Source organism: Crinia signifera, chromosome 3 (genome assembly GCF_055691185.1).
Source record: "Crinia signifera chromosome 3, ASM5569118v1, whole genome shotgun sequence".
NCBI lineage: Eukaryota > Metazoa > Chordata > Amphibia > Anura > Myobatrachidae > Crinia > Crinia signifera.
In genome coordinates, this window is record NC_139219.1 from 90,245,727 (window position 1) to 90,271,644 (window position 25,918).

Genomic DNA, 25,918 nt, shown 5'->3' on the forward strand with positions numbered 1-25,918 from the left:
AATGACTGGAAGCTAGAAGGTGGTAATTATACATTGGGTTCATTACATATATCGGCACCTAGCGATCAGGAGTCGCTATGCCGCTAGGATGTAAACACACGCAAGTATGGGGAGAATATACAAACTCCGCAAGTTAGGGCCATGGTAGGAATCAAACCAATGACCTCAGTTCTGTGAGGCAGTAATGCTAACCATTACACCATCCGTACTGCCCAGTTTACTCATTAGAGCATGTGGATGTTACAGCAGAGAGAGATACAGTTTGCAGGTGAGAAAGTTTAGTTTACCCAGTACAGTTCCATTATATATATTGGAAGTGGAAGTGAGCGGTATGCGTATCGTTATGCCTGTCCTTACATTAAGGAGTAGCAAAGGTGCAGTGTACAGTCAGGAATTGGGTCCCTTTGTATACGGCTGCTGGCATGTGTACTGTCTCCGGGGTTCCCTACAATGCTTGTAGGATTAATATATCTGCTTCCTCCGCCCATGCAGGGCCGGGAACAGAAATCTTGGGGCCCTGTACACTGATATTTCTGGGGCCCTCAAGCCCCAGGTAATCCCAAACCCACACTACTATGAGCTAATTGACCTCCTCACTTATACTTTTGAGGATCTAGGGCCCTTGTTCGGTTGGGGACTTAAAAAGTTCACAGTCACTTCTCTTCTCCAGACTCCAACTGCGACTGTATTAGTGTCCCCCACCCCCAGACACACACGTCTCCTGCTGCAGACCTTGGGCAAGAAGGCAGGGTAGGCAGGCGCAGATAGCAGAGAAGATCACCAGGTGGGGTGCCACACATGCACATTAAGACCATCGGTGCGCAGTGCCAGTCCAGACAGAAGACAGTCGAGCGAGGAGTGGCTGCGGTGGCCTGCACTGCACTAGACACATGCAGGAGAGACCCGGCACATGGCAGTGCGGCCCAGAGGGAGGTCTGACGGTTGTACAGCAGTCACGGACGGGGTGGCAGCACACACAGTAGAAAGCCGGTCACAGGTGACAATGCACACACAAAGCTAATACAGCTTACAAACAGGCCTAGGGACCCTTCAGATCGCCAGGGCCCATCACAAGTGTCCCTTTGACCCCCCTGTCCCGACCCTGCGCCCAGGTCACAGCAGGGAAGATTGCTGATGTTTGAGGGCAGCACGGGTAGCTCCCAGTGGGTTGCTGGTCAGACAAAAGCTTGAGGAGACACTGATGGTGCTGCAGACGGAACCGAAAGTGACGCAACTTGGTTCATCTCCACGTGATAGGAGACTTCTTCCGCCTCTCCTTCTGCCATTACCAATATTATTTTCAAGTACCCCCAACAGGTATGCATCCCTTATACAAAATGCTCGGGACCAGAAGAATTTTGGATAATGGGTTATTCTGTATTTCAGAATATTTATATATTTTAATGAGGTATCTTGCATTTATATTGTATAAACACATCAAAAACATGAAATACACACAAATATATTTTACTGTATATGTGCATGAAAAAAGGTTTCAAAACATAAAACAAAGTTTGTGTCCTATCTCTGGCACTGACCTTGAATGCCAAGCAATCATTTTCTTGAATATATTTAGTGCCAGTTACATATCATGTCCCCAGAAGTGCCAGTTACAGATGTTTTTGGAATAAATTGGATAACAGATATTTGGATAAGGGGTACTCAACCAGTATATTGGCCTTTTTATTGACCTAGGAGGTGGATTTGACTAGTAGTGCTCCTAATGGTTGTAGATGGGGAAACTTCCAGATTTGTACATACAGATGCGTGTGGTCCAATAGAAGTCAAGTCAATAAAATATTTCATGTGCAAGTCGTATCATTTGCATATGTTTCCAATTACTTTATCCAATCAGACCATAGAATCAAGGGGTGCCGGACGACTCACCGACAGTCGGGATTCCGACAGTCATTACCCCGAGGTCGGAATCCACCACCCCCAGAGAGGGAGAATAAAATAGGTGGCGAGCACAGTGAGCCACTGTGCCCGCAAGAGGCTTTGTTGCACTCCCCACGCTGTGCAGTCGGGATTCCGACGTCAGGCTAATGACTGTTGGAATCCCGACTGTTGGTGGGTTATACCACACCGAGTCAAGGAGTTCATTAAAAACATGAAAAGGAGGCAAGACTTTAATAATACTTTGAATAACGTTAATACAAAAAATTTATATAGTAGATTTTAAATAAGATAAGGTACTTTAAAACTGAAGTCGTTGATCGATAGCATGTAATAATTACTTCCTAAAACTATAAGCAATGGCATTGGTGTACTAAGATCATACGATCAAGTGTAGGCGAAGTCTGCTATCCAGGTAAAGATTTCCACGCCATTTTGTGCACATCTTTCTGGGATATATGGCAGCCATAAAAAAAAAAAACAGGTAGGTGTAGCTTGATGACACTATTTACACTTATTATGAAGTGGGTAGGAAAAGATATAGTATCTGATAATAAAAACTATACTACAGTGTCAGAAAAGTTATTGCCATGATCCTTTCCAATACCTTTCACATCAACAAAAGGACAGGGCAAGGTGTATGATGATGCAGTTTTGTAGACCGGTGAAAAGGGCAAACTACATACGAGGGCAGAGGGTGTGGCCGCGCTGTGGTGTGGAGGGGAGTTAAGCCTGATAATGCCAGATCACCTCCCTTTCTCCCCAAGACCAGGGCCGAATTATCGGCCTCATGGTCCTGGAGCTGAAAATGTTTAAGGGCCTATTATGAGAATTTGGGTAGATGAGGCCAATGCATGCAGAACCCATACACTATAAGCCCCAGGGTCTTCCTAAATACTGTATATAAAAGTACAAAAATTGCATAAATATTAAAATAGGAATACAGTGTTAATCCTTATGAATTATGGCCAACCATGTGGATCCAGGAGTTTTGGCAGTCTCACAGGAGAAATCAGAATAATCTGGAAGGCTCATAGACTCTCATAGTGTCTCTTTGAATTGATTAGTTATATATAAGGCGTCATATAATGTACATCTGTCATTAATAAACAACAAAAATATTTTTTTACCAAAGCACCATTATTTCATTAGATGTTCCTGTACCTAACATGTTTTTGTGCACACTGTGTACTGCATTGCAACACTTTTATGATGATAAGTATTCAATTGGGATAGCAGCACTTCACATATTTAGAGCTTGGCCCATTTCTATGCTCACTGGTACCATGTAATTGGTTAATGCATCTGGTTTCCATGATTTGTTCCATCAATATTGCAGGAGATGTATGACATTTCTAATAAAATCGTTTTTCTGCCTGTTTATGCATACCTCAGAAACATTCAAGGGTACTTTAGCAGGTTAAATTTAGCTCTAAATAGAAGGTTCCTGTATTAATAAAGAATGTTTTACTAAGCATTTACAAGTGGTAATATATGTTAAAATACACTAGGGAACATTTAGTAAATATTTGGATATCAGGGAATAGATAAACAAAATACAGACATAAAGGGGTGCATGATAAGACTAAAGTTGAGATATCTGGTTTAGTTTTACAATCGCATCGCACCTCCCGCAAATGCGATTTTATAGGGTGCGATGACATTTAATGTAGTATACACTTGTATGACATCCAATGGGACTTAGGCACCCCCTCCCCCCCACTATCCACACCACCCCGAAGCGTGGCGAGCGGCGGCGGAACGCGTCCTCCCGACCTTTTCATACTCCCACTATCCATGACGGCGTGGAGTTGATTTTATATAGTGTGGCGAGCCCGAAGCCTGCTCGCCACACTATATAATATCAACTCCACACCGATGTGGATAGTGGGAATATGAAAAGGTCGGGAGGACGCGTTCCACCGCCGCTCACCGAGCTCCGGGGTGGCGTGGATAGTGGGGGGTGCCTAAATCACATTGGATGTCATACAAGTGTATAGTACATTAAATGGCATCGCACCCTATAGAGAGCAGTGAATAAATTACATAGGAAAATCGACGCACGGACCCCCCTGCCAGCTCCCCGGGGGTCTTGTTTTTTTTTGGGGGGGGGGGGGGGGGCGGCGAAATTGTCCCGGTGGGGGGGAGCAAAAGTTTTTGTTACGCCACTGCCCAATAGATAAACCACGCTTCTGAATTACAATTAATGAAGTCATAAATCTCAGGCCAGTATCTCCAATTTCTGGATTTTTGTCAATGAAATGACATACCTTGCACCCGTTACAAGGAAAACATTCTTTGATGGTTAGAAAGGTATTACTGACTACAGTGCTATTATTTACTTCTAATTGACTCCTGAAAATAACAGATTTTATCGTTTTGGCTCTTCTATACTCCATACAAGCTTCAAATCATTCCAATGTTTTCTAAATATAGAGTTGAGTTATTTTTCTTTACTGTTATACTGTGTAATGAACATAACATCCCTGTTCTGATCTTTCATAACAGGTTCATGTGTTGGTTCTGGGTATAGGCACGGAGGTTTCTTGATTTTAAGTAGATCATCTCTTATCCGTTTCCTAGCTCTAGATAAAGCACGTTATAAGTGAAATAAGTCGCTGTCTCAATGTTTGATGCCTGTGGAAAGTTTTCGACACTAAGTATAATATGCAAGAACTAAATTTTTTTTTTTGGAAATTAGAAGTGAATTTAAGATTAAATTCAATAAAATTAAGTAAAAACATGAATTTGTTAAAAGATGTCCCTTCCATATTAGTATTATACCATTCCTCACCTCTGGTCCAGCGAACACCGGAGCTCCCCTGCCTCTGCCCTCGCCGCCATTCGCACTGCAGCAGTGACCAGGCGGCAGGCCACACTCGGGGAGGTTCGAGGCAGCTCGGGGGTACTCAGGAGTGCTCGCGAGTTTGGGCGCCCGAGCCGCCCCAAAGCTCCCTAAGTGGTGCCTGCTGCCTGGTCACTGGTGCCAGTGGTGGTGGGGACAGCGGCAGGGGAGCTCCTGAACTGGAGTTGGTGGAGAGTCGGGACTGGCTGTTGCAGCGGCTGCCCATAAGTGGTATTGCTGGGGCAGGACAAACCTGCTATGGTAGGTTTGTCCTGCCCCAGCAACACCTACCACTCAAGAGGTTAAAATGGCCATTTACACTGCTACCCTGTTACAACTCGTCATTCCAAATCTTCTTTAGTATATTGTAGTGATCGGAAAACTAAAGCTGAAGGGATAGGGAGGAGGAGATATGGCAGCGCACGTTGACCAGGGTAGCTGGAGTTGCATCTGCCACAGCTGCAATTCTGGTCACTTGTCTTCCCATTGTCACCTTGGCCCTTATTCTGTGCGTACTTTCCCGAATTCTTTCGGATCGCGTTTTTTAGCCGTCTGCGCATGCGTGGGGAACGCCATGCGCATGTGCCACGCATGGTCTCCGTACTTGTTCTCACTAATACCGTACAGAAATGTGCACCGCAATCACTCGCCCAATATGGGCGTGTTATGGGCGTCATGCGGAATGACACAGGGGCGTAGTTTCAAAGTGGGCTAAACTGGGCGGAAACATGGGCGGACACGGGGGAGTACACATATTTGGGTAGGCGTGCATTCGGACAGCACGCCGAATGCACGCGAACAAAAAGGGAAGAAATGTGCTGTGTCCAAAAGGCTAGTATTGCTTAGCGGACACCACTCGGTCATGCGCTAGGCAATCGGAACGCCTAATCAGGACGGACGCACCTCAACCAATGTCAGCTGAACACAATACAATCACCTTCTTTACTCATTACTTGTTAATTACACGCTTCTCACTGCTGCAATTGGAACCATTGCAGCTTAAAGGGAACATTACATGCTGCACTTGTCACACACTTTTACACTGCAAATAATGAACACAACTTAATATTAATAATACTAATACACATGTCACTTCTGCATGTATCAATTAATACAGACATTTGGGGGGCCAAAATAACATTTATTAAAGAAACTTAGAAAATAATTTCGAAACCATCACAACATAAATGGTACCATAACAGGACTAAAAGTAAATAATATATAATAAATAGCCACAGAATCATTAGGAACACATCAGGTGGCTTCACAACAAAAGTAGAGCACCAACACTTCAAGTACAGCACACAGTAATGCTAGCCGAAACAGGGCAACAGGGGAACCAAACATGACATTTGAACCGCGGGCAAATGTGGTGACCCTCGGCACGGAATTTGACACAGGATGCTGACACACACAGCTCAATGGAAGATTTGGGAAGACATAACGGTGGAGATGAATGGGGACACAAGTTCATTTGCAGGCACGTTTGCCCCTGGCAGGCTCCTTGCCACGTGCAGCAGCTCTTCGGCCTCGCCCACGGCCACAGTCAGATGGTGGGTCACGTGGAGCACATGCTGGGGAGGGGGTGGATCTTCTTCCCCCTTTGGCAGCAGGGAGTGATGATGGTGGTAATGCACCAGAAACGGGTGACATTAGGACCCTATTGGTGGTAACTAGCTCCACCATAAGTTCATTATGGCGGAGGAGGAGTTCATTTTGCCGCAGGGCTTGATCAGCCAGCACCTGCAGGCTAGCAGCAATAGATTGCTGGCTGGCACTCATAGCCTGCAGGCTCGCAGCAATACTCTGCTGGCTGGTGGTCAAACCCTGCAGCACCTCCTCGGCCCTACGCACCCGCTCTGATGCCGAGTCTCCCTGCTGCACAATACTTTCAAGCACATGCCCCCACGTGGCCAATTCAGCCGCGGACATTGCCGGCTGCTGCTGCACGGGCCTGCTACTGGGGCCAGGTGGCACAGACTCCACAACCTCCTCAAGAGATTGTTGACCAAGCGGTGGGGATGCTGTTGAAGGAGAAAATACCAATTACCACACATTCCATGCAAAATTCAAAACATCTACTTATGGCCTGACAAATAATTACCTTCAAGCGTAGAAGCCATCACTTCCGCTGGGGACTCGCTGTCTATGGTGCTCACCCCCCGGACCTCCTCCACTGCAATGCAGCACTGTGCCATCTCTTCCAGGGGGTGAGCTGCAGCTTTGATGGCATGGGGCCAGCCCCAGAGGTGTGGCTGTGTTCCCACCGCTGGGTCAATTTCTTTTTGAGGTTCCCTTTGAAGTCGTGCCACCTGCAATCAAAGTGTACATATTAATACATGTCACTCCTCATGTTTGCTGTAGCACCCATTGCAATATGAAACATAATACAACATGTGCCTCCTGACACCAAACTTAGATTATATTCATTTTGAAACACAACCCTTAGAGGATACAATCACAGTCACCCTCCAATAACTATCAATTCAATGACATGGCAAACATGTCTGTGCTTCCAAGCAACGTGACCACCCATTGACCAACTCCATCTAATATTGAATGTAAACATTACTGGACTTGTACTGCTCAAATGTAACACACATGTACTTGCCTCTTCTTAACGTGCTCCGCCTCACGAACTTGTGGAGCCACCGCATTAATCTCCGCCGTTATCTCCTCCCAGATCTTCCATCTCCTTGTGTGTGTCAACTTTACCGGTGGGCACTCTATCAAATCCCGTGCCCGGGTCACCAGGATGTCAAGCTCCTGCGGTTCATATGCCATGTTTCTGGTGGTTGGTTCCTCTGTTGCCCGATTGTGGCCACGGGCACGACCACTGGCACCGCCACTGGCACTGCCACGGCCACGGCCACCGGTTGCTGTACTTGAAGTGCTGGCCTGGCTACTCTGTTGGGAAGCCACCTGCTGTGTTCCCAATTATTCTGCTGATGCTGAGGATGGGCCAGCTGCTGATTGGCCTGATGTTGATGGCCCATCTGGCTGCTCTGGGTTGAGGGGGACATAGGTGGTGTTGGACTCCATGCGGGCCAAGAGGTTCTGCACCACCTGTTCTTCCTCTGACTCTGAGCCAGCCATGTTTGCAACAACTGTTTGCCTTTCTAGGACAACTTTAAATACTATATCTATAATTGGCGTTAATCAGCTGCAACCTGCGTTCCGTACGGCCGCATTCCGTACGGCAGCGTCAACCGTGCGGCGCATACGGCACGCCCCTTGGTGTGGATAAATATTTCTCAAAAACCTGGCAAACTGAGTAAGTCTGATTTAGTAGCTAAATGCAGATTTGAACACCAATGACCAAATAAAACTGAGGTCACACATGAAATGTATATTTGAATGTACATCTGTACTGTGCACTTGTTTGGTATGTAGTACAACTGACACTACCCATTCCATATGTAAATCCAGTCCACCACTTAGGCACAAGTAATCAGTGCTAGCATCCAAATCACATGTGAAAGCACTCCAAATTCAGGCTGGATGCTAGCTACTTTTCATTCCACCTCTGTAGTATGGGCCAGTAGAAGGTAAGTGTACACATGGCAGCATGGCCTAATTTTGGGAAAAGGTCTGGCACTATTTGCTATGTTTCTGCTGCATAGCTTTCATTATAAAATAGCTGTTTAGTACCTTGTTGAGTTAGGTGTAAGTGTCTAGTGATGCAGACTATTTCACCTGTTGCTTATACCCATGTTTGGTGAATGTTATAGATTATATATAATGTGTTTCCATCTTATTTTACACTGTCTGTTTAGGATGGGTGTGCGATGCAATGGGTTAGCCGTCTGTTCGGGCGCATACACGCTGTTAGTGTAAAAATAAACAATAAAGTTAATACCAAATATCACTCTGATCAACCAATGACAGCACATGATTGTTTGATTTGTGCCATTGCTAAGATGGCGGCCTATGGCAGAGCAGCACCTTTCTCGCCAGCGGAGCTGAGGACACTGGTCTCCGTTATGGAGACCAGGCTGGGGCGGGCGGGCCCATTTGTAACCAACCGCCAGAAGCGGAATGCTTATGCGGTGGCCCGCCGCCGCATATTCGCACGTACGCAGGTGCGGCGGACCATCGCACAGCTGGAGCGGCGGTGGTCCGACTTGAGACGACGCCAGCCGGATTTGCACCAGGAAATCAGGGCCAGCATAGCGAGATGTGAGTGTTTATACATTAAATGGCCATTTGTACATGATTGCTTACATGACCTTATTTAAGGCAATAAGGTCACCAGCCTGATCATGAGTGAAACATGGCATACACTATATGTGTGCTACTTCCTGTTTGACACCCTGTAATGGTCATAAAATATGTTATTGGGGAGGATTAATGCTTGTGATGCTTACAATGGCCCAAATGTCACAGCATACCTGCCATGTTACAGGCTGTGTTTTGTAAAGGCCACTAAGGAGCTGTTTGCCTGTACAATTATCTGTACTTATAACCTTTGCATTTATAGGTTGATAAGGCTTAATACAAATTACCACTAATTGCCACTTTTTTTACTTTTCCCAAACACAGCACGTGATCGAGCAAGACAGGCCCGGGAGGAGGCAGAGGCGTCCCAGGCCCAGGAGGAGGGCACTGCCGAGATGGGCGAGGAGGTGGTGCCACAGGAGGAGGAGCTTGTGGAGGAGGAGGTGGTGCCACAGGAGGAGGAGCTTGTGGAGGAGGAGGTGGTGCCACAGGAGGAGGAGCTGGTGGAGGAGGAGGTGGTACCAGCTGAAGAGGAGGTGGTGCCAGCTGCGGAGGACCACCAAGAAGAGGAGGATGAGGAGGCCTGTGAGGTGGCGCAGGCAGAGGAAAGTGGTATGTATACATAAAGATTAATTATTCCTTTTGTCATCCACTATTTGATATGTAGCCCTGGTGATTCAAATGTGTTTGAAAATACTATAAAGGCAAACAACAAATTGGGTAGCAACAGACACACTTAGGGGTTAGATAGGGTGGGCAAACCATCCCTTTCATCCTGGACACATATTAATGACACAGGTTGTGCGGATGGCTTTCATGTCGATTTTAAGTGCCACTGAACCTGTGTAGTTAATCTGTATCCTGGAAGAAAGTGATGACTTGCTCATGTAAGGGTTACATGTCTCTGCTGCAAGCATACAATCTGTAGCCTCATATAGGTGAGTAGAGTTTACTGGTGATTGATCTTTGTAAACTAGATTCAGTATGGCATAAATGGAGTATGGACAGGCGTGGCTTAGACTGGAGTAACAAGTGGTCAGTGCCCCTGGGCCCTCCTCTAGCTAACCACCCCCTGCGGTCTGCATGTATGTTTTGCACCATAATTGTGTGTTGATTTGGTCTTAGTAATGCTTTTGAGCATGGGAGTGGGTTAGTACTGCAGCTTCCCCTAACTGGCATTATGACAATGATTTCTGGAGCAGACCATCAGCAGGCAAGCCATGCTTGATTGCACCAATGTACTGTGCATTCCTGAGAGTTGTGTAACTCCCCAGCCAGGCTCCATCATATAACAGACACTGAACTTTGACTGTGAGGTGTTCTACAGAGTAAAGGGTATAGGGCAAAAATCAGGCTTTCCATGTAGTAAGTATGCATGTATGTATAGGTGTATGTGTCATATATATATAGTTATATATGTGTCTCTATATATATATATATATATAGATAGATATATATATACATATACACACACACCTGTCACGGTGCATGTTTAAAATGTAGGTATGAATATGTTAAATGTATGCATGAATATCATTATTAATTTTTCAATTTGTATTTCGTCCACAGATGAGCCTGCCCAAGCAGAGGAGGGTCTCCGTGGGGCCCTCCGAAGAATTAGAGCCCACATGCGGCAGATTTTGGCCGAAATGGACTGGCTCATAGATGGGCCAAATTAATTTTGATGAAAAATATTTTTTCCTACATTTGTTCGTTCGATTAATAAATAGTTATTTAAAGTTCAAAGTTGTCAGTGTTTTTTTCTAACATGCAAAAGTATATGTGTAACTTGTTTAAAATCTTTTAAATAAGCCAAATGTAAATAGTGTATATAGATGTATGTTAGGGTCACATGCTGTAAGGGTTAATGTGTGTAATGAATGTAGTAGGAATGTGGGTCAGTATAGATGAGCATTTAATTGATTGAAATAGATAACATTCCCTTTTTAATGAGGTTGCCTAATTGCCTAAGTGGGTCATGTGATCGCTGTGTGTACTCAGTAAAAAAGTTTGGGATTGAGCGTAAATACTCCGCATCGGTGCGTACGGACAGCTTCCCGTACGTTCTGACGCTGTAAGACCGTGCTTGTGCGGGAAGACCGTGCAGAATCTGTACGTTTCCACCGCACACGCACGGTTTGTATGTCGTCCGTACACACGCCCTGTTCTTAAAGAGTGAGTCCGTCCGAATGCGGAGGACACGTGGGCGTTTCTACGGACGTTGGCCGTACGCCACCGCACAGCGTGGCGTGCGGACCGCACCGTAAGAATTCGGGAAAGAACGCACCGACCAGAATAAGGGCCCTTGTCTTCACAGAATGGGCTACTTTACAAATACTGTAGGACCCACAAGGGAAGCATACATCTGAACGGACACTTAGCAGGAACCCTATTGGATTGATTGTGTTACTATATCCGTGCAATTGTCTTTTTAATGGTACCAGATACTCATATATTTTATTCCATTATTTTAATGCAATTATTTTTTATTTTAAAGATATAAAATTGAAATAAGATTTGAAATTAATTGAAACACCTGTTACAAGTATTTAGCTCTAGCGCAGTTTATAACCCCCTTCTTTTACCTGTTTATTTATTTGGGGCGTGACACCCCAAATTACACTTAACCGCCATTTAATTAGGTTGCCCACACACGATACCTAGTATCCATTTTCTTTATTTTCTCACTGTTACATTTCAAGCTGATATTATACTACAAGCATCCAAGTGCCGCCCCCAAACATTTGCCACCCCTAGGCATGTGCCTAATGGGAAATTTGGCTCTGGGTATGGGGGGGGGGGGGGCGGGATACATTTTATGAAAATAATTACACTTAGAATAAGGCCGAGGTATATAATTAGTGGTTTAATGCAAACAAATATTATATGATGATTTGGGAATAGGTATATAAAGGTAATTATTGTAAAGGAGTTCATTATAATAATGATATCACATGGGGTTGCTTCTATGAAGCTGATATAATTAAAGTTATAGGTTGACATTGATGAGCGCATGAAATTGCAATGCGATCAAACTGACTGTATTATATAGAGGTTATACTTACCTGTATTACAGTACTGTATATGGTGGTCAATAATACTCCCTGTATTATATGTCAGTCACTATTAACCAATCAACACAGTGTTGTGCTAAGTAAGTTTGAAAAAATTTCAGTTGCTCTGTCTTCTCTGTTATACCCCTTTTCCAATAGACAACACCTGGAATTTTGTACTCAGTTGCGACCGGGCTTGCAAACACTTACCCACTAGTCTCCCAACCCGGCATAATGCCGGACGGGTGATGTCATCGGGAGGTGTGGCCAGGGCGGCACTGGGAAATGAGAGCATCTCCAAGCGGTGGCTTTAACATTGCAGTGAACGGAACCTGGGCCCCATCGACCCAGTATACCCGTATCCACTGCCCAGGGACCTGGCAGCATCCAACAGAGGTAACTTCCCAAGTTCGAGTCACGGGTCAGTTGACCAGATATTTTTTCCTTGAGATGCGTTTCATCTACAAAAAAAAACGGCGTTGATGTATGTCCCCATAAAAAATCCAGGGTTATTTTTCTAGTGGAAAAAGGTTATAATACTGTTTAATCACCTGCCTACTAACGGTATACGGTCATTTGGTCGATCACGGGAAGATCGAACGAACTTAGGTCGCCACCACTTCACAGACACTCCATAGGTCAACAGTAACATTACATCGAAACCTTTTAGGTCGAATGTAACATAAGTTCGACATTAACATGATTGGCAAACATAGAACACCGACCATACCATACATCGACTATACTTACATCGACTTCAACTAGGTCGACACACGTACGATCGAAATGCAATAGATCGAACGGACTTACATCAACAACTACTAGGTTGAAACACAGAACATCGAACACACAATACATCGACAATACTTATATCGACAACAACTAGGTCGACACACCAAAGATCGAACCGTATTACATCGAACGTACTTACATCGACAACTACTAGGTCGAAACACAGAACATCGAACAAACAATAAATCGACAGTACTTAGATCGACAACAACTAGGTCGACACACGTAACATCGCATTAGATCGAACGCTATTTAATCGACGAGAGCAAGGTCGACCGTTTATAATTCAGACTCATTTAGGTTGCCATACACAAGGTTGACCGTTAATAGGTTAACATCTTACTGCACTCTTGTTGCACCCATTCGTGATGGTAATGACACCCTGCTCAATACCCTACATCACCACTCTGTCAATGTTGCACCACTCCTAAATCCACCCATATCTGTCTAAATCTACACGCCGCTATAGTCCCCCATCAGTCTGTCTACATGTAGACCACGTTGTACAGCAGTATTCTGACTACAAGTGCCAGAATGACCTGTCACTGCTCAGCGCTGCATACCTAAATTACACCCTCACCCAGGAAGGGCTCCACCCCTGGGATCCCTCCTTCTCCCTTGCTGCACCCATTCCGGGCTAAATGCAGACTCCCCAAGCCTCCCCATACAGTCACACAGCCTCCCGCCTACATTCAGTCACCTAGCTCTGATCCCAGGGGTGAAGGGTTTAATGGGGGTGTGCGGCGCTGAAGAGTGCCAGGTCATTGTGGCACTTGTAGTGCCACAGTGATGATAGGCCCCGGCAATGCGCTAGAGTGGAGCTAGGCGACTGAATGTAGGCGGGAGGCTGTGTGACTGTATGGGGAGACTTGGGGAGTCTGCATTTAGCCGGGAATGGGGGTGCCGTATTTTATGGGTGCAGCTATGGAGTTTGGAGGGATCCCAGGGGTGAAGCCCTTCCTAGGTTAGGGTTTAATGGGGGTGTGCGGCGCTGGAGAGTGCCAGGTCATTCTGGCACTTGTGGTGCCACCAGGGCCGGTGTGAGTCATGTTAGGCACCAAAGTAGGGAAGTATGCCTCTAGGGAAAGTGTGGGGGAGGTGTCAGAGGTTCCACAGCAGCCAGCTGCATTAAGTACAACAGGGATGCTGACAGATATGCTAGAATATTGGATAGCCCGACTTTAGCGCTCCCCGAGATCGCGGCACCCTAGGCAGCTGCCTACTGGGCGCGGCAGTCGTGATAGGCGCCGGCAATGCGCTAGAGTGGAGCTAGGTGACTGAATGTAGGCGGGAGGCTGTGTGACTGTATGGGGAGGCTTGGGGAGTCTGCATTTAGCCGGGAATGGGGGTGCCGTATTTTATGAGTGCAGATAGGGAGTTTGGAGGGATCCCAGGGGTGTAACCCTTCATGGGTGAGGGTGTAGTGGGGGTGTGCGGCGCTGAGCAGTGGCAGGTCATTGTGGCACTTGTAGTGCTACAGTGATGATAGGCGCCGGCAATGCGCTAGAGTGGAGCTAGGCGACTGAATGTAGGCGGGAGGCTGTGTGACTGTGTGGGGAGGCTTGGGGAGCCTGCATTTAGCTGGGAATGGGGGTGCCGTATTTTATGGGTGCAGCTAGGGAGATGGAGGGATCCCAGGGGTGGAGCCCTTCCTGGGTGAGGGTTTAATGGGGGTGTGTGGCGCTGAAGAGTGCCAGGTCATTCTGGCACTTGTGGTGCCACCAGGGCCGGTGTGAGTCATGTTAGGCACCAAAGTAGGGAAGTATGCCTCTAGGGAAAGTGTGGGGGAGGTGTCAGAGGTTCCACAGCAGCCAGCTGCATTAAGTACAACAGGGATGCTGACAGACATGCTAGAATTTAGGATAGCCCGACTTTAGTGCCCCCCGAGATCGGGGCACCCTATGCAGCTGCCTACTGGGCGCGGCAGTCGTGATAGGCGCCGGCAATGCGCTAGAGTGGAGCTTGGTGACTGAATGTAGGCGGGAGGCTGTGTGACTGTATGGGGAGGTTTGGGGAGTCTGCATTTAGCCGGGAATAGGGGTGCCGTATTTTATGGGTGCAAGTAGGAAGATGGAGGGATCCCAGGGGTGGAGACCGTGATGGGTGAGGGTGTAATGGGTGATTGCAGCGCTGCACTGTGCCAGGTCATTGTGGCACTTGTAGTGCCACGGTCAGAATACTGCTGCTCAACGTGGTCTACATGTTGACTGAGTGATGGGTGACTAGGGGGACTATAGTGGCATCTAGATTTAGACAGATATGGGGGGGACTTAGGGGTGGTGCAGCGTTGAAAGAGTGCCGATGTGGGGTATTAAGGGTGGCAGGGTGTCATTACAGTCATGAATGGGTGTTACAAGATGTCTACCTATTAACGGTGGACCTTGAGTAAGGCGACCGAAATGCGCTCTGATTATAAACGGTCGACCTTGCGTTTGCCGACCTAATAGCAGTCGACCTATTAATTTTCGACATTGTACTTGCCGATCTAAATGCAGTCGACCAAATAAGGTTCGATCTTGTACTTTTCGACCTTGTCACGGTCTACCTATTTACAGTTCTACCTAATAGCTGTCGTCCTATTAATTTTCGACCTTGTACTTGTAGATCTATATGCGATCGAACAATAAAGGTTCGATCTTGTACTTTTCGACCTAGAACCGGTCGCCCTATTTACAGTTCGACCTAACAGCGGCCGACCTAATTAGGATCGACCTTGTACTTGTCGATCTAATAGGGGTCGACCTATGGATAGTTCGACCTAATACTGTTCGACCTATTTACAGGCCGACCTAATAGTGGTCTACCTTTATAGCGTTCGACCTTACTATGATCGATCATAAGCTACTGTCTATCTATAAACTTTCGATAAACCCGTACAGTCTGACTAACGGCTTCGACCTAAATACCGTCAATATAATACGCGTCGACCGTATAATCCCATTCCCTACTAACACACCATTTGGTGCAGAGAAATGAAAGCAGTCTATTTATTTTATATATATATTATCCTGATCTGATATACACAGCAGATAAATAAATAAAAAAAAAACACTATTTCAATGGTTACATTTACGTTCCTGGGATGCATTACATTGTTTCGTAAGTGATGGTGTTGTGTAAACATAACTCCTTTTTATTAGTTAATACTTTTTTTTTATTTTGACTAACAATTCTTGTTCTAATACAGGATTACAAGGACAAGTATTACATTTTTGAATGGGTGCAACTTGAATATAAGAGTAGATTGAATGGATAAAAAGCATCCTTTGAACTGTTATCGTAATTAAGGTACTACAACATTTATTTGCGCTTCTATTTTTTTTTTAAATGTGGTCTCCTGGCCCACTTTAAAATCATTTATATCTTACCCTGATAAATATACATAAATAATAATAATATAGATTTCTGGTGCTAGATCATTCTACTTGAGTTATTAATACATGTACTACTGCACAATAGGATGAAATACCAGCATGTCTAATTTATGAGAGATTCACAAAATTGGGGTGTGGTTGTCTGTGAAGGGGGCAGGAAATCATTAATTATATATGAAGGACACATACACACACACATACACACACACACACACACACATATATATATATATATATATATATATATATATATACACAATCGCGTCTGGTGGCACGCCCAAATAAACAACAACACTGGCACAGGTATATGACAACGTTTCGAAATCTTTTAATCACCTCGTCAGGAGACCTGATGACGAGGTGATTAAAAGTCCTCAAAAGGTTGTCATATACCTGATGCGATTGTATATGGGACCAGTATCTTGGATCCAGGCAGAGCACCCAGCAAGTATACCTGTTGTGCGGTTGTACTGCTCAAAAGCTCCAGCTTCCGGGTGCCGCAATCCCGGAAGTGACGTCTGTAGAGCTTCCGGCGGGATGTACGGCGGTGCCGGTCGGCGTGGGAGCAGACAGAGACCCTGGGGGGTACATATATGGGTAAGTTTACACTGCACCTTTGCTTCTCTCTTGTGTGTATTGCCCTGAAGACGGGGGACACCCCGAAAGCGCTAGGCGCTAGAATACACATGTTTTTTATCACTATATTGTGTTGAGCCTTTTTTTTTTGGAGTGCCGCCCCCTACCCGGATTGTATTTATTTCTTGGGATGGCACCTGCTTTATCGTTGATTTGAGTCGAGTGCCGGCAGAACGTGGATATATATATATATATATATATATATATATATTAGTGTCATTGTTTTCTGTACTGTTCTTGGGACATAGGTATGTGAACTAATAGGGGCTTTTGTCTAATGACCAGTAATTAATTAAATATTGGTTCCTATAGACTAGTTAGTGTGTGCTCTCCTGAAATTTCAGACTGGTCAGTACATTATGTTCGGTGTCTAGTCCAGTGGTTCTCAAACTGTGGGTCCTGACCCCAAAGTGGGTTGTAACCATCTCAGAACATAATAGTTTGAGAACCCCTCATCTAGTCAGTACCTGGCTAGAGGGCAATGCACATATAGAATAGACATTTCAACCCTATCAAAATCTGTGTTGAAATCTCACCACTTTGGGCCGGACCCCTCTTTGTGCCCCTGGCAGGGGGTGTAAGTGGGCGTGAACCTAATCTGAATCCAATCAATGTCCTCTACCTCATGTTATGCAATGTTGCCATATCTTGCTACTCTGACCCACATCGCCCATTGGGTGAAACCCTTTTTGGGCCCCCGGGACCATCACTGGGTTGCCATAGATGTCTTACCCCCACAGTATTTTTTTCAAGATTGTAAGTCATATGTGTACCAAGTTTGGTGTAAATTGCTCCAGGCATTCCAGAGTTATGCTGGATATCTTGCTTCCCTAACCCACTTTGTGTAGAGGTCGGACCCCTTTTTTGCCCCTGGGATCCCTAGGGGTGTCATACCCCACAATATTTATTTCCATATGCCAGAGTCATGCTGGATATAATGCTTCCCTGACCCAATTTATTAAGTGGCCAAACCCCTTTTTGGGCCCTGGGACCCAAAAAGGGTTTACCCCCACAGCATTTTGATTTTCAGATTGTAGGTCATATATGTACCAATTTTGGTGTAAATCGCAACACCCGCTTTGCCACACGGGGAACCAGAGGGAACAGCAATATCCACACAGGTTAGAGGTGCGCCAGCCCCCCGCACCACCAACCTGTGTCCATCAACCCACTCCGTGACTTTGCCTGCCTGCTCAGGCTCACCATGTTCACCACCAATGTGAATTTACCTTTCCCCACCACACTTTACCCTGGACTTGAGGTCACCTCAGGGTGGCCCCACATCCCCACCCCCACCTAGCAGTGCATTGCGATTGTTTATGCCACCATATCACACTGCGACCAGAAGTTTGCATCAATAAATGTCAAATATTTTTTGTTTTTCTCCACTCTGCATTATACCTAGATAGGAGCTGGACCAATAGGCACAGGTTTCTTTGTGTTTTTATACCTTATCTCTCTCCACTTTATCATATTGTGTGCTTTAACTTAAGAACAGCAGGGACCCACATCATCACTATACCAACCCCTCCCCCAACCACCCCTCCCTCCACCACACCACCACCCAAAACAACCCACCCACCCACCTGTAACCCCCATTCTTCCCCACCTCGAACACCCCACCTTGCCCGAGTGCGCAATTCATCCTGTGAGATCATGTGACTGGATGAGTACGCTTACACTTACACCCGCATGCAGCTACACAAGCGAAAAATCATTTGATGGTCGCTCACTGTCCAATGATTATTTTTCTATGCTCATAAAAGTCATATACTGACTTATTGTGCTCGCAGATGGCTCTGATGTCATATGACATCAGCAGCCTGCCCTAAGCAGGCATCGACATGCGCAGGGGTACACCCAGTGTTTTTTGGGGCATGCTCATAAAACAATGGGCGTTTTACTGCTCCAGCCCCCTGCCTGTCTTCCCTTCCCTCCCATCACCGAAGGGGGTTTGCACATATATTCATATTCACACATTCGCAGACCCCCACCATCGGCTGGGGGACGGAATTCGGCTTGCTACAGGTCTGAATCACCCTCATAATCCGGAGTCATAGTCATGTAAAAAAATATGGGTTTTTGGCTTCTGTCTGCAAGGAGTATAGTAGTCTTTTCCTTATGGAATACATAGTAACAGAAATTGTAGTCTATAGTTTGATGTTTAAAACTAGTAATATGCAAAATAAAATTACTGGGTATTTATTTATTTATTACGTCATTTATATAAGCGCACACATATTCAGCAGTGCTTTTAAAGAGAATATTTAATCATTCATATCAATCCCTGCCCTAGCGGAGTTTACAATCTATGGGGCATAAGGGTTAAACCTGGAGAAGAGATAAAGTAGAGATAAAGTAAAAACACCAGCCAATCAACTCCCAACTGTCACTTTAAAACACAGTTGATTGGCTGGTGCTTTATCTCCTTTCATTCATCTCCACTTTATCTCCAGTTTATCTCTTCTCCAGGCTTAATACATCTGCCCCTATATTCCCTACCACCTGCCCATACACACATTCATTCTAATTGTGTTGAGTTTTTTACCAGATTAGCCTGAGTTAGCTTTGAAGCTACAGAATCAATACTGTAACATTTTCTGATTGCTGTGTCAGAAGATATAGATCTATAAATCCCATGACCAGTGACAAAGCATTTGATGTGTGACAAACACATCTCCTGTGTCCCGATGCACTATATAAAGGAATAGGTTACAGAAAATTGATAGTGTGAAAACAAACCAATGTTCATCAAGAGGATTTACATTTGTTAAATGTCAAGGAAGCCTCATAAAAGGACAAACAATACAAAGCAACAGATGTGAGAGAAACATGAGCACTACAGCTATTTCTACAAGAGCAACATATTTATATTCTCTATAGTTATATGGAAAGCATCCTTTTTCTTTAATGTCACTGGTATGAGAAAAAAAATGTAAATGTAAAGTAATGGGGCTCATACTATTGTTTCAATCATTTCAATTTGCGGTTCTTCCGATGCATAGAACAGGGAAATTCTGAAGATTAATATTAAATCAGATAAATTGGAAAATTTTATAATTTTCAAAAATTAAAACAATTTAATTTTGAGCAAAGCTAGTTTCAGATACAATAAAAATGTAACTGTAACTTACATGCAATTCTTACAAATGCTTAACATTTATTTAAAATATGCATGGAGCATGTCATGTACTGTATTGGCCTCACAGAGAATAATTACATTCTAATGATTTAATGGAATTGCTCAAAGATTTGTGATGTCCTCAGGGCCGGTGCTACCACTAGGCAGCTTTAGGCAGCTGCCTAGGGCGCTGGCCACTGGAGGGCGCCCATTGTTCAGCCCAACATTTAAAGGAAACAGCAGGTCACATGAGCATTAAAGAAAAATGATTTCTGCGGTGCCTGGGAGATGTGAGAGGGGAAATGTGGAAGCAATTAAGCAGACGCCCGCATCCACTAGCTGCTAGCAGCAACCCCACCAGCGGCGCTCTAATACCCTCTGACGCTACAGTACAGTCCCCGTCTACATCATTAAGCTTCCCAGCCCCCGTACCTTCCTCAGAGGCAGGGCGCAGCTGGCAGATCTGCCATGCTGCAGGTCGTGCTGCTGTCACTGTGCTGCTGTGGTGAGTGTGACTGTGCTTTTTTACAAGAGACACTGTGCAGAACAGGGACACTGCGTGCCCCCGCCCCTCAGTGGTGAACTGTGCGGGGGTATGCCTTCAGGTGACAGGTCCACAGAAAACAACTAGTGTCTGTCCAGGGCCGACTACAGAGCCCTGTATAGAGAGCTGTAGTCTGACAGGGTGTGCTCATAACTGTCAGCACTGTGACTGAACTGTCACCGACTGTGTGTGCACTGCAATTAGAGGTGAGGGGAGGAGACAGAAGGGGGTGCACTGTAATAGCATAAAACACTCACAGTACGTACAGCACCTCCTTGTCCCTCCTCTGTCACTGAGAAATGTATAAGCCCTGCCCCCTGGAGGCGGAGTTCCTGAGGCCATGGGACTACCTTATTGCCAGAACCAGAGTGCAGCATGGACAACAGTACTGGAGGTGCCCACCCTGAATCTTGCATCAGGCTGTGAGCCAGCCCACTAGCCCAGTGCCTGATCTCATCCCTCCCTCTGACACCATGGTGAGTTGTTGCACGTGTGTATGTGTACAGGGACTTGTTGTGTGATGATGGAGCTGTCAGTGGGGACAGGGGGAAGGGAGGATTTGTGTGAAAGAACTGGGCAGGTGGGAGTAAGGCCCCATACACACCAGAAAGATCAGGATCGTCTAACGATCGGCTAACGATTTAACGTGCACTTCCCTGGAGCGCTCTCCCGCGGCCTACTCACGATGTGCTAACAATCGTGTTTCTTTTGCAAACGATGTAATTACGATGTAGATACGATACGACGTCGCTCCCGACAGTCGTACGACCATCGGATGTGCAGATCGTGAGTAGATCGTGTGTGCACTGGCCATGGTCGTTTATGACATGTAATTAAAGGGGCTGGGCTAGCAGAGGGGGGACAAAGACCAGTAGCCATTTTAAAGGACCTCATTTCTGCTTTGTGACTAGTGAGGCTTGGTGTATACCTGCTGAACGCTGCACATTGTTATTTTGGTCTGCTTTGTTTTTGCCTGGCTTTACAAAGTGTGCTTTTATTTTTCCCATTCTGATTTTTGCATTATGGATTCTTTCCAGCAAGAATTCCTGCTTTCCTACGCTGTCCTCAGGGTGAGGAGGATGAGGGCCCAGCGTAGGAAGGCTCGGTCCTGCTGGACCAAGCAGTGGCTCCTAGGCCGACAGGCGCGGTCTCATATGCCCCTGTTGATAGAGATTCGCGAGAATAATCCCCAGGATTATAGGAATTTTCTTCGCATTGACGATGAGACCTTCCAGGAGCTGCTGCGTCTTGTCACCCCCCTCATCCAGAAGCAGGATACCAAGTACCGCATGGCTATCCCTGCTGAGGACCGGCTGGTGGTGACCCTCAGGTTTCTGGCAACAGGACGATCGCTGGCGGACCTCAAGTTTGGAGCCATCATCTCCCCGCAAGCTTTGGGCATGATTATACCGGAGACCTGTAAAGCGATTGTGAAGGTCCTGCAGCATCAGTATTGCAAGGTAAGGAAAAATGCAGCACACAATTGTAGTGAAAACATTATTTTTTTTATTTAAATAATTTAACCGTCAGATTCACAAATACTTATAAATGTATTTTTTCAAGTATAAATATAAAAAGTGCAAAAACAGTAATGCAAATACCCCCCCCAAAAAAACAATTGTAATGGCTTTGGTCTGCCATGAGGTAGAGATCAGTATGCCACATGGTGCTTGTAGCGCAGATAATGCATGTGCCCTCCACCTCACGTGGCGCATAGTGCAGATGCAATAGTCCCGGCCCCATTGATATGCACTATGCGCCACGTGGCCCTGTCCTTTGTCTGCACCACATGTACCATGTGCCATACTGCACATTGAGTACACATAATTTAAAAAAGTGCTTTGTGTTTTTTTTAAATATTGCTATAAAATGTTAATGAAGTTTGCAATGCGGTAAGGGGCGGTATGGCAGACGGCACATGTAGCGCAGACAATGAAAGCACCCTCATGCATGCATGGCACATAGTACAGAAGCATTGGTCCCGGCCCCATTGCTCTGCACTGTGCGCCACAGTATCATGAAGGTCCTTTCTTTGTCTGCGCAACATGCACCATGTGCCATACTGCCCCATGCATGGACCTATAGCAAAAACACACATAATATATAAAACCCAGGCAAAGTGCCCTAACAAGTAAAAGAATTAACATAAAACCACAGAAATGCCTAATTGCCGTGCGTTAAGGGGCAGTATGGCAGACGGCACATGAAATGCCTAATTGCCGTGCGTTAAGGGGCAGTATGGCAGACGGCACATGTAGCGCAGACAATGAAAGCACCCTCATGCATGCATGGCACATAGTACAGAAGCATTGGTCCCGGCCCCATTGCTCTGCACTGTGCGCCACAGTATCATGAAGGTCCTTTCTTTGTCTGCGCAACATGCACCATGTGCCATACTGCCCCATGCATGGACCTATAGCAAAAACACACATAATATATAAAACCCAGGCAAAGTGCCCTAACAAGTAAAAGAATTAACATAAACCCACAGAAATGCCTAATTGCCGTGCGTTAAGGGGCAGTATGGCAGACGGCACATGAAATGCCTAATTGCCGTGCGTTAAGGGGCAGTATGGCAGACGGCACATGTAGCGCAGACAATGAAAGCACCCTCATGCATGCATGGCACATAGTACAGAAGCATTGGTCCCGGCCCCATTACTCTGCACTGTGCGCCACAGTAGCATGAAGGTCCTTTCTTTGTCTGCGCAACATGCACCATGTGCCATACTGCTCCATGCATGGACCTATAGCAAAAACACACATAATATATAAAACCTAGGCAAAGTGCCCTAACAAGTATTAACATAAAACCAAACCAATGCCTCATTGCCTTGTGGTATGGAGCAGTATGACAGACGGTGCTTGTAGCGCAGATAATGAAAGGGCCATCAGGATTACCTGTTGCATACCACAGATGCAATGGCCCCGGCCCCATTGTTCTGCGGTATGCAACAGGTCACCATAGCCATTATCTCCACGACAAGCACCGTGTGCCATACTACTCCATGCCAACTTTGAAATAATTGTATGGAATGTGCTTATAAATCTTGTAAAACCGGTGTTTCGTCTTGGTCCGTGCTGTCACTCAACAATGATGTATACAGGTGACTGTAGCGAGGAGGTGTAGCCGGTTGGGTACAGGATTGCGCACTCGGTGGGGTGGTTTTAGGCAATGAGGCAAGTGCTGGTGAGGGTACGGCACTACTAGTAGATGGCGTCTCCTGCCATGGGAGAAGTCCAACTAATTTGGTTTGAATTGTCAGAAGGCCAAGACGGCCCCTAAACAGGAGTTCGCTAGTGAGACGTTCGAACGCCATCTGTTGTTCCGGATTCAACTTCCGCAAGCCCTCAGCCACGTATTTGCCGAAGGTGTCATACTGGTCAGGGGGCCTACGCAGCACCTGCTCTGCTCGTATAAGTATATCATCATCCGGGTCTGGGTCAGGGACTGTCTTGGTCCTGCGTTTTTTCTTTTTTGAGAATAGTTGTGGCGGGGTGGGGGTTTCTGGCACTCCACAGATTGTTCCAGATGAGTCAATTGCAGGTGGCTCAGGGGTTGGCGATGGGGTTGGGGTAGGGGTTGAGGTGTGGCCAACCTCTTTCTCTGTGCTTGTTGTCTGTTGAAAAGAAAATAACAACAATTAGTTAACATCTCCTTTTCTTTTTTGTTCCAGTTCCCCAACACCGTGCAGGAGTGGCAAAACATCGCTGCTGAATTCGACGAGGCGTGGAACTTCCCTAATTGTGGAGGAGCCATTGATGGGAAACACGTCCGCATCAATCAGCCACCCCACAGTGGTTCCTACTACTTCAACTACAAGGGGTACTTCAGTATTGTGCTGATGGCTGTGGTAAATGCGAACTATGAATTCATCTTTGTGGATGTCGACAGGAATGGGCGGGCTTCAGATGGTGGAACTTTGAAGGACACAAAGTTCTACCAGAGGCTCGCCTCCAACACCCTGCACTTGCCCACAGTCAAAGAAACGAAGCATGGGCTGAACTTTGTTTTCGTGGCGGACGAGGCATTTGGGCTTCATGAACACATCATGAAGCCCTATGCCAAACGTGGTCTTGACCACGACAAACGGGTCTTCAATTACAGGCTCTCCAGGGCACGGCGGCTTGTGGAAAGTGCATTTGGAATTATGGCTAGTAGATTCCGCATTTTCCACACAGCCATCAACCTGCGGCTGGATAAAATCGACTGGGCCGTCATGGCGTGCTGTGTCCTGCACAATCTACTTCGGCGCAAAGAAAGGGCCCATCGGCCGGCAGGACCAGCACCACAGGAGGACCCAGACGAGCCTAGGGAGGTTGCACCAATCGTGTCCCTGGAGACGCCGGCCCAGCAGTACCGGGGGACAGCAAGAGCCAAACAGGTCAGGGACCAATATAAGGAGTACTTTAATGGCGTTGGTGCTGTCCCCTGGCAGGAAGACCACATTTAAAAAATGATGGGACCGCAAAGGAATGCTCTATAGGAGCCTAAAACAAACAAAGGAGGAAGGGGTGTATACACATTGGACCAGTACTTACCGACAACGGCTGGGAACTTTCATCCAGGCCCACAAACACATCGTCTGCCTCACTCTCCACCATTAGGTAGAGTCCCGACCTTGGCACCTCATGGCTCAACGTGAAGGTCAGCAGGTTGTAGTACCATAAAGACGTCTCGTATACATCTGCAGTTCCTGCACCGGACCTTTTGGACGATTGAATTTTCTTGTGTTCTTTAAGGAACACGGTCCTCAAGTTCTGTATTTTTTTTCGGACCCAGTCCGCATCAGCCTCGGGATTGTAGCTCTTGCTGAATTGGGCCAGCTCCTGAAGCGCTTGAGCTCTTTTAATTTTATTGCTGTACTCCTTCGATTTAGTTTTCCAAAGGCAGTCCAGCTCCCTATATTTCTCAAGGAACGCCTCTATAAATTCGTGTTCCTTGGCAATCGCCTGGGCCATTTCTGTAAAAAATGAATAGATTTTGAAAAAACCTATGTACATACTTTTTGACAAAACAAGTTGTCTTCATATAAACAGTATATGTAAATATGTTTCAATACACTGTATATTATTATTAAGAATACATGTTTGGTTTCAAAATTATTAAACAAATTTTAATCAATATTATTATAATATTTTGTTTACAAAACTTTTTTAAATCCTGGGGTGGGAGAACATCACCTGCAAAAGGGCAGCTGGATGGTAACATTATGCTTTGGGTAGTGGGTAGGCCGCAGGGGGGTGGGGTGGCCTGTGGTGGCATACTGTGGAGTGGGTAGGCCGCAGGGGAGCATAGTGGGCTGTGGTGGCATAATGCATCTGGGGCCTTTGCCATTGGTGGGCAGCGGGTACACGGGGGGGGGGGGTGGACTGCAGTGGCCTGATAGCAATACACATTGGTGGGCAGCGGGTACACGGGGGGGTAGGGTGGACTGC

At 46.0% G+C, this 25,918-nt stretch overlaps 1 protein-coding gene across 1 annotated transcript; it reads right to left on the minus strand.

Annotated features, from left to right (window-relative positions):
• Positions 1-23,520: 23,520 nt before the first annotated feature.
• LOC146062406 (uncharacterized) lies at positions 23,521-25,559 on the minus strand. The gene is made up of 2 exons (XM_083174546.1): positions 25,022-25,559; positions 23,521-24,099 (listed from the first exon to the last, which is right to left on the minus strand). Exons 1-2 carry the CDS (start codon positions 25,481-25,483, stop codon positions 23,521-23,523), a joined length of 1,041 nt encoding a protein of 346 aa, XP_083030672.1. The 5' UTR covers positions 25,484-25,559.
• Between the last annotated feature and the right edge of the window lie 359 nt (positions 25,560-25,918).

Excerpts from the sequence above, each read along its gene's own strand:
- LOC146062406 (XM_083174546.1), bottom strand. The coding sequence starts at position 25,483 with ATGTACATAGGTTTTTTCAAAATCTATTCATTTTTTACAGAAATGGCC. Across the intron at positions 24,100-25,021 it reads AAAGTTCCCAGCCGTTGTCG|ACAACAAGCACAGAGAAAGA; the intron begins GTAAGTACTGGT and ends TCTTTTCAACAG.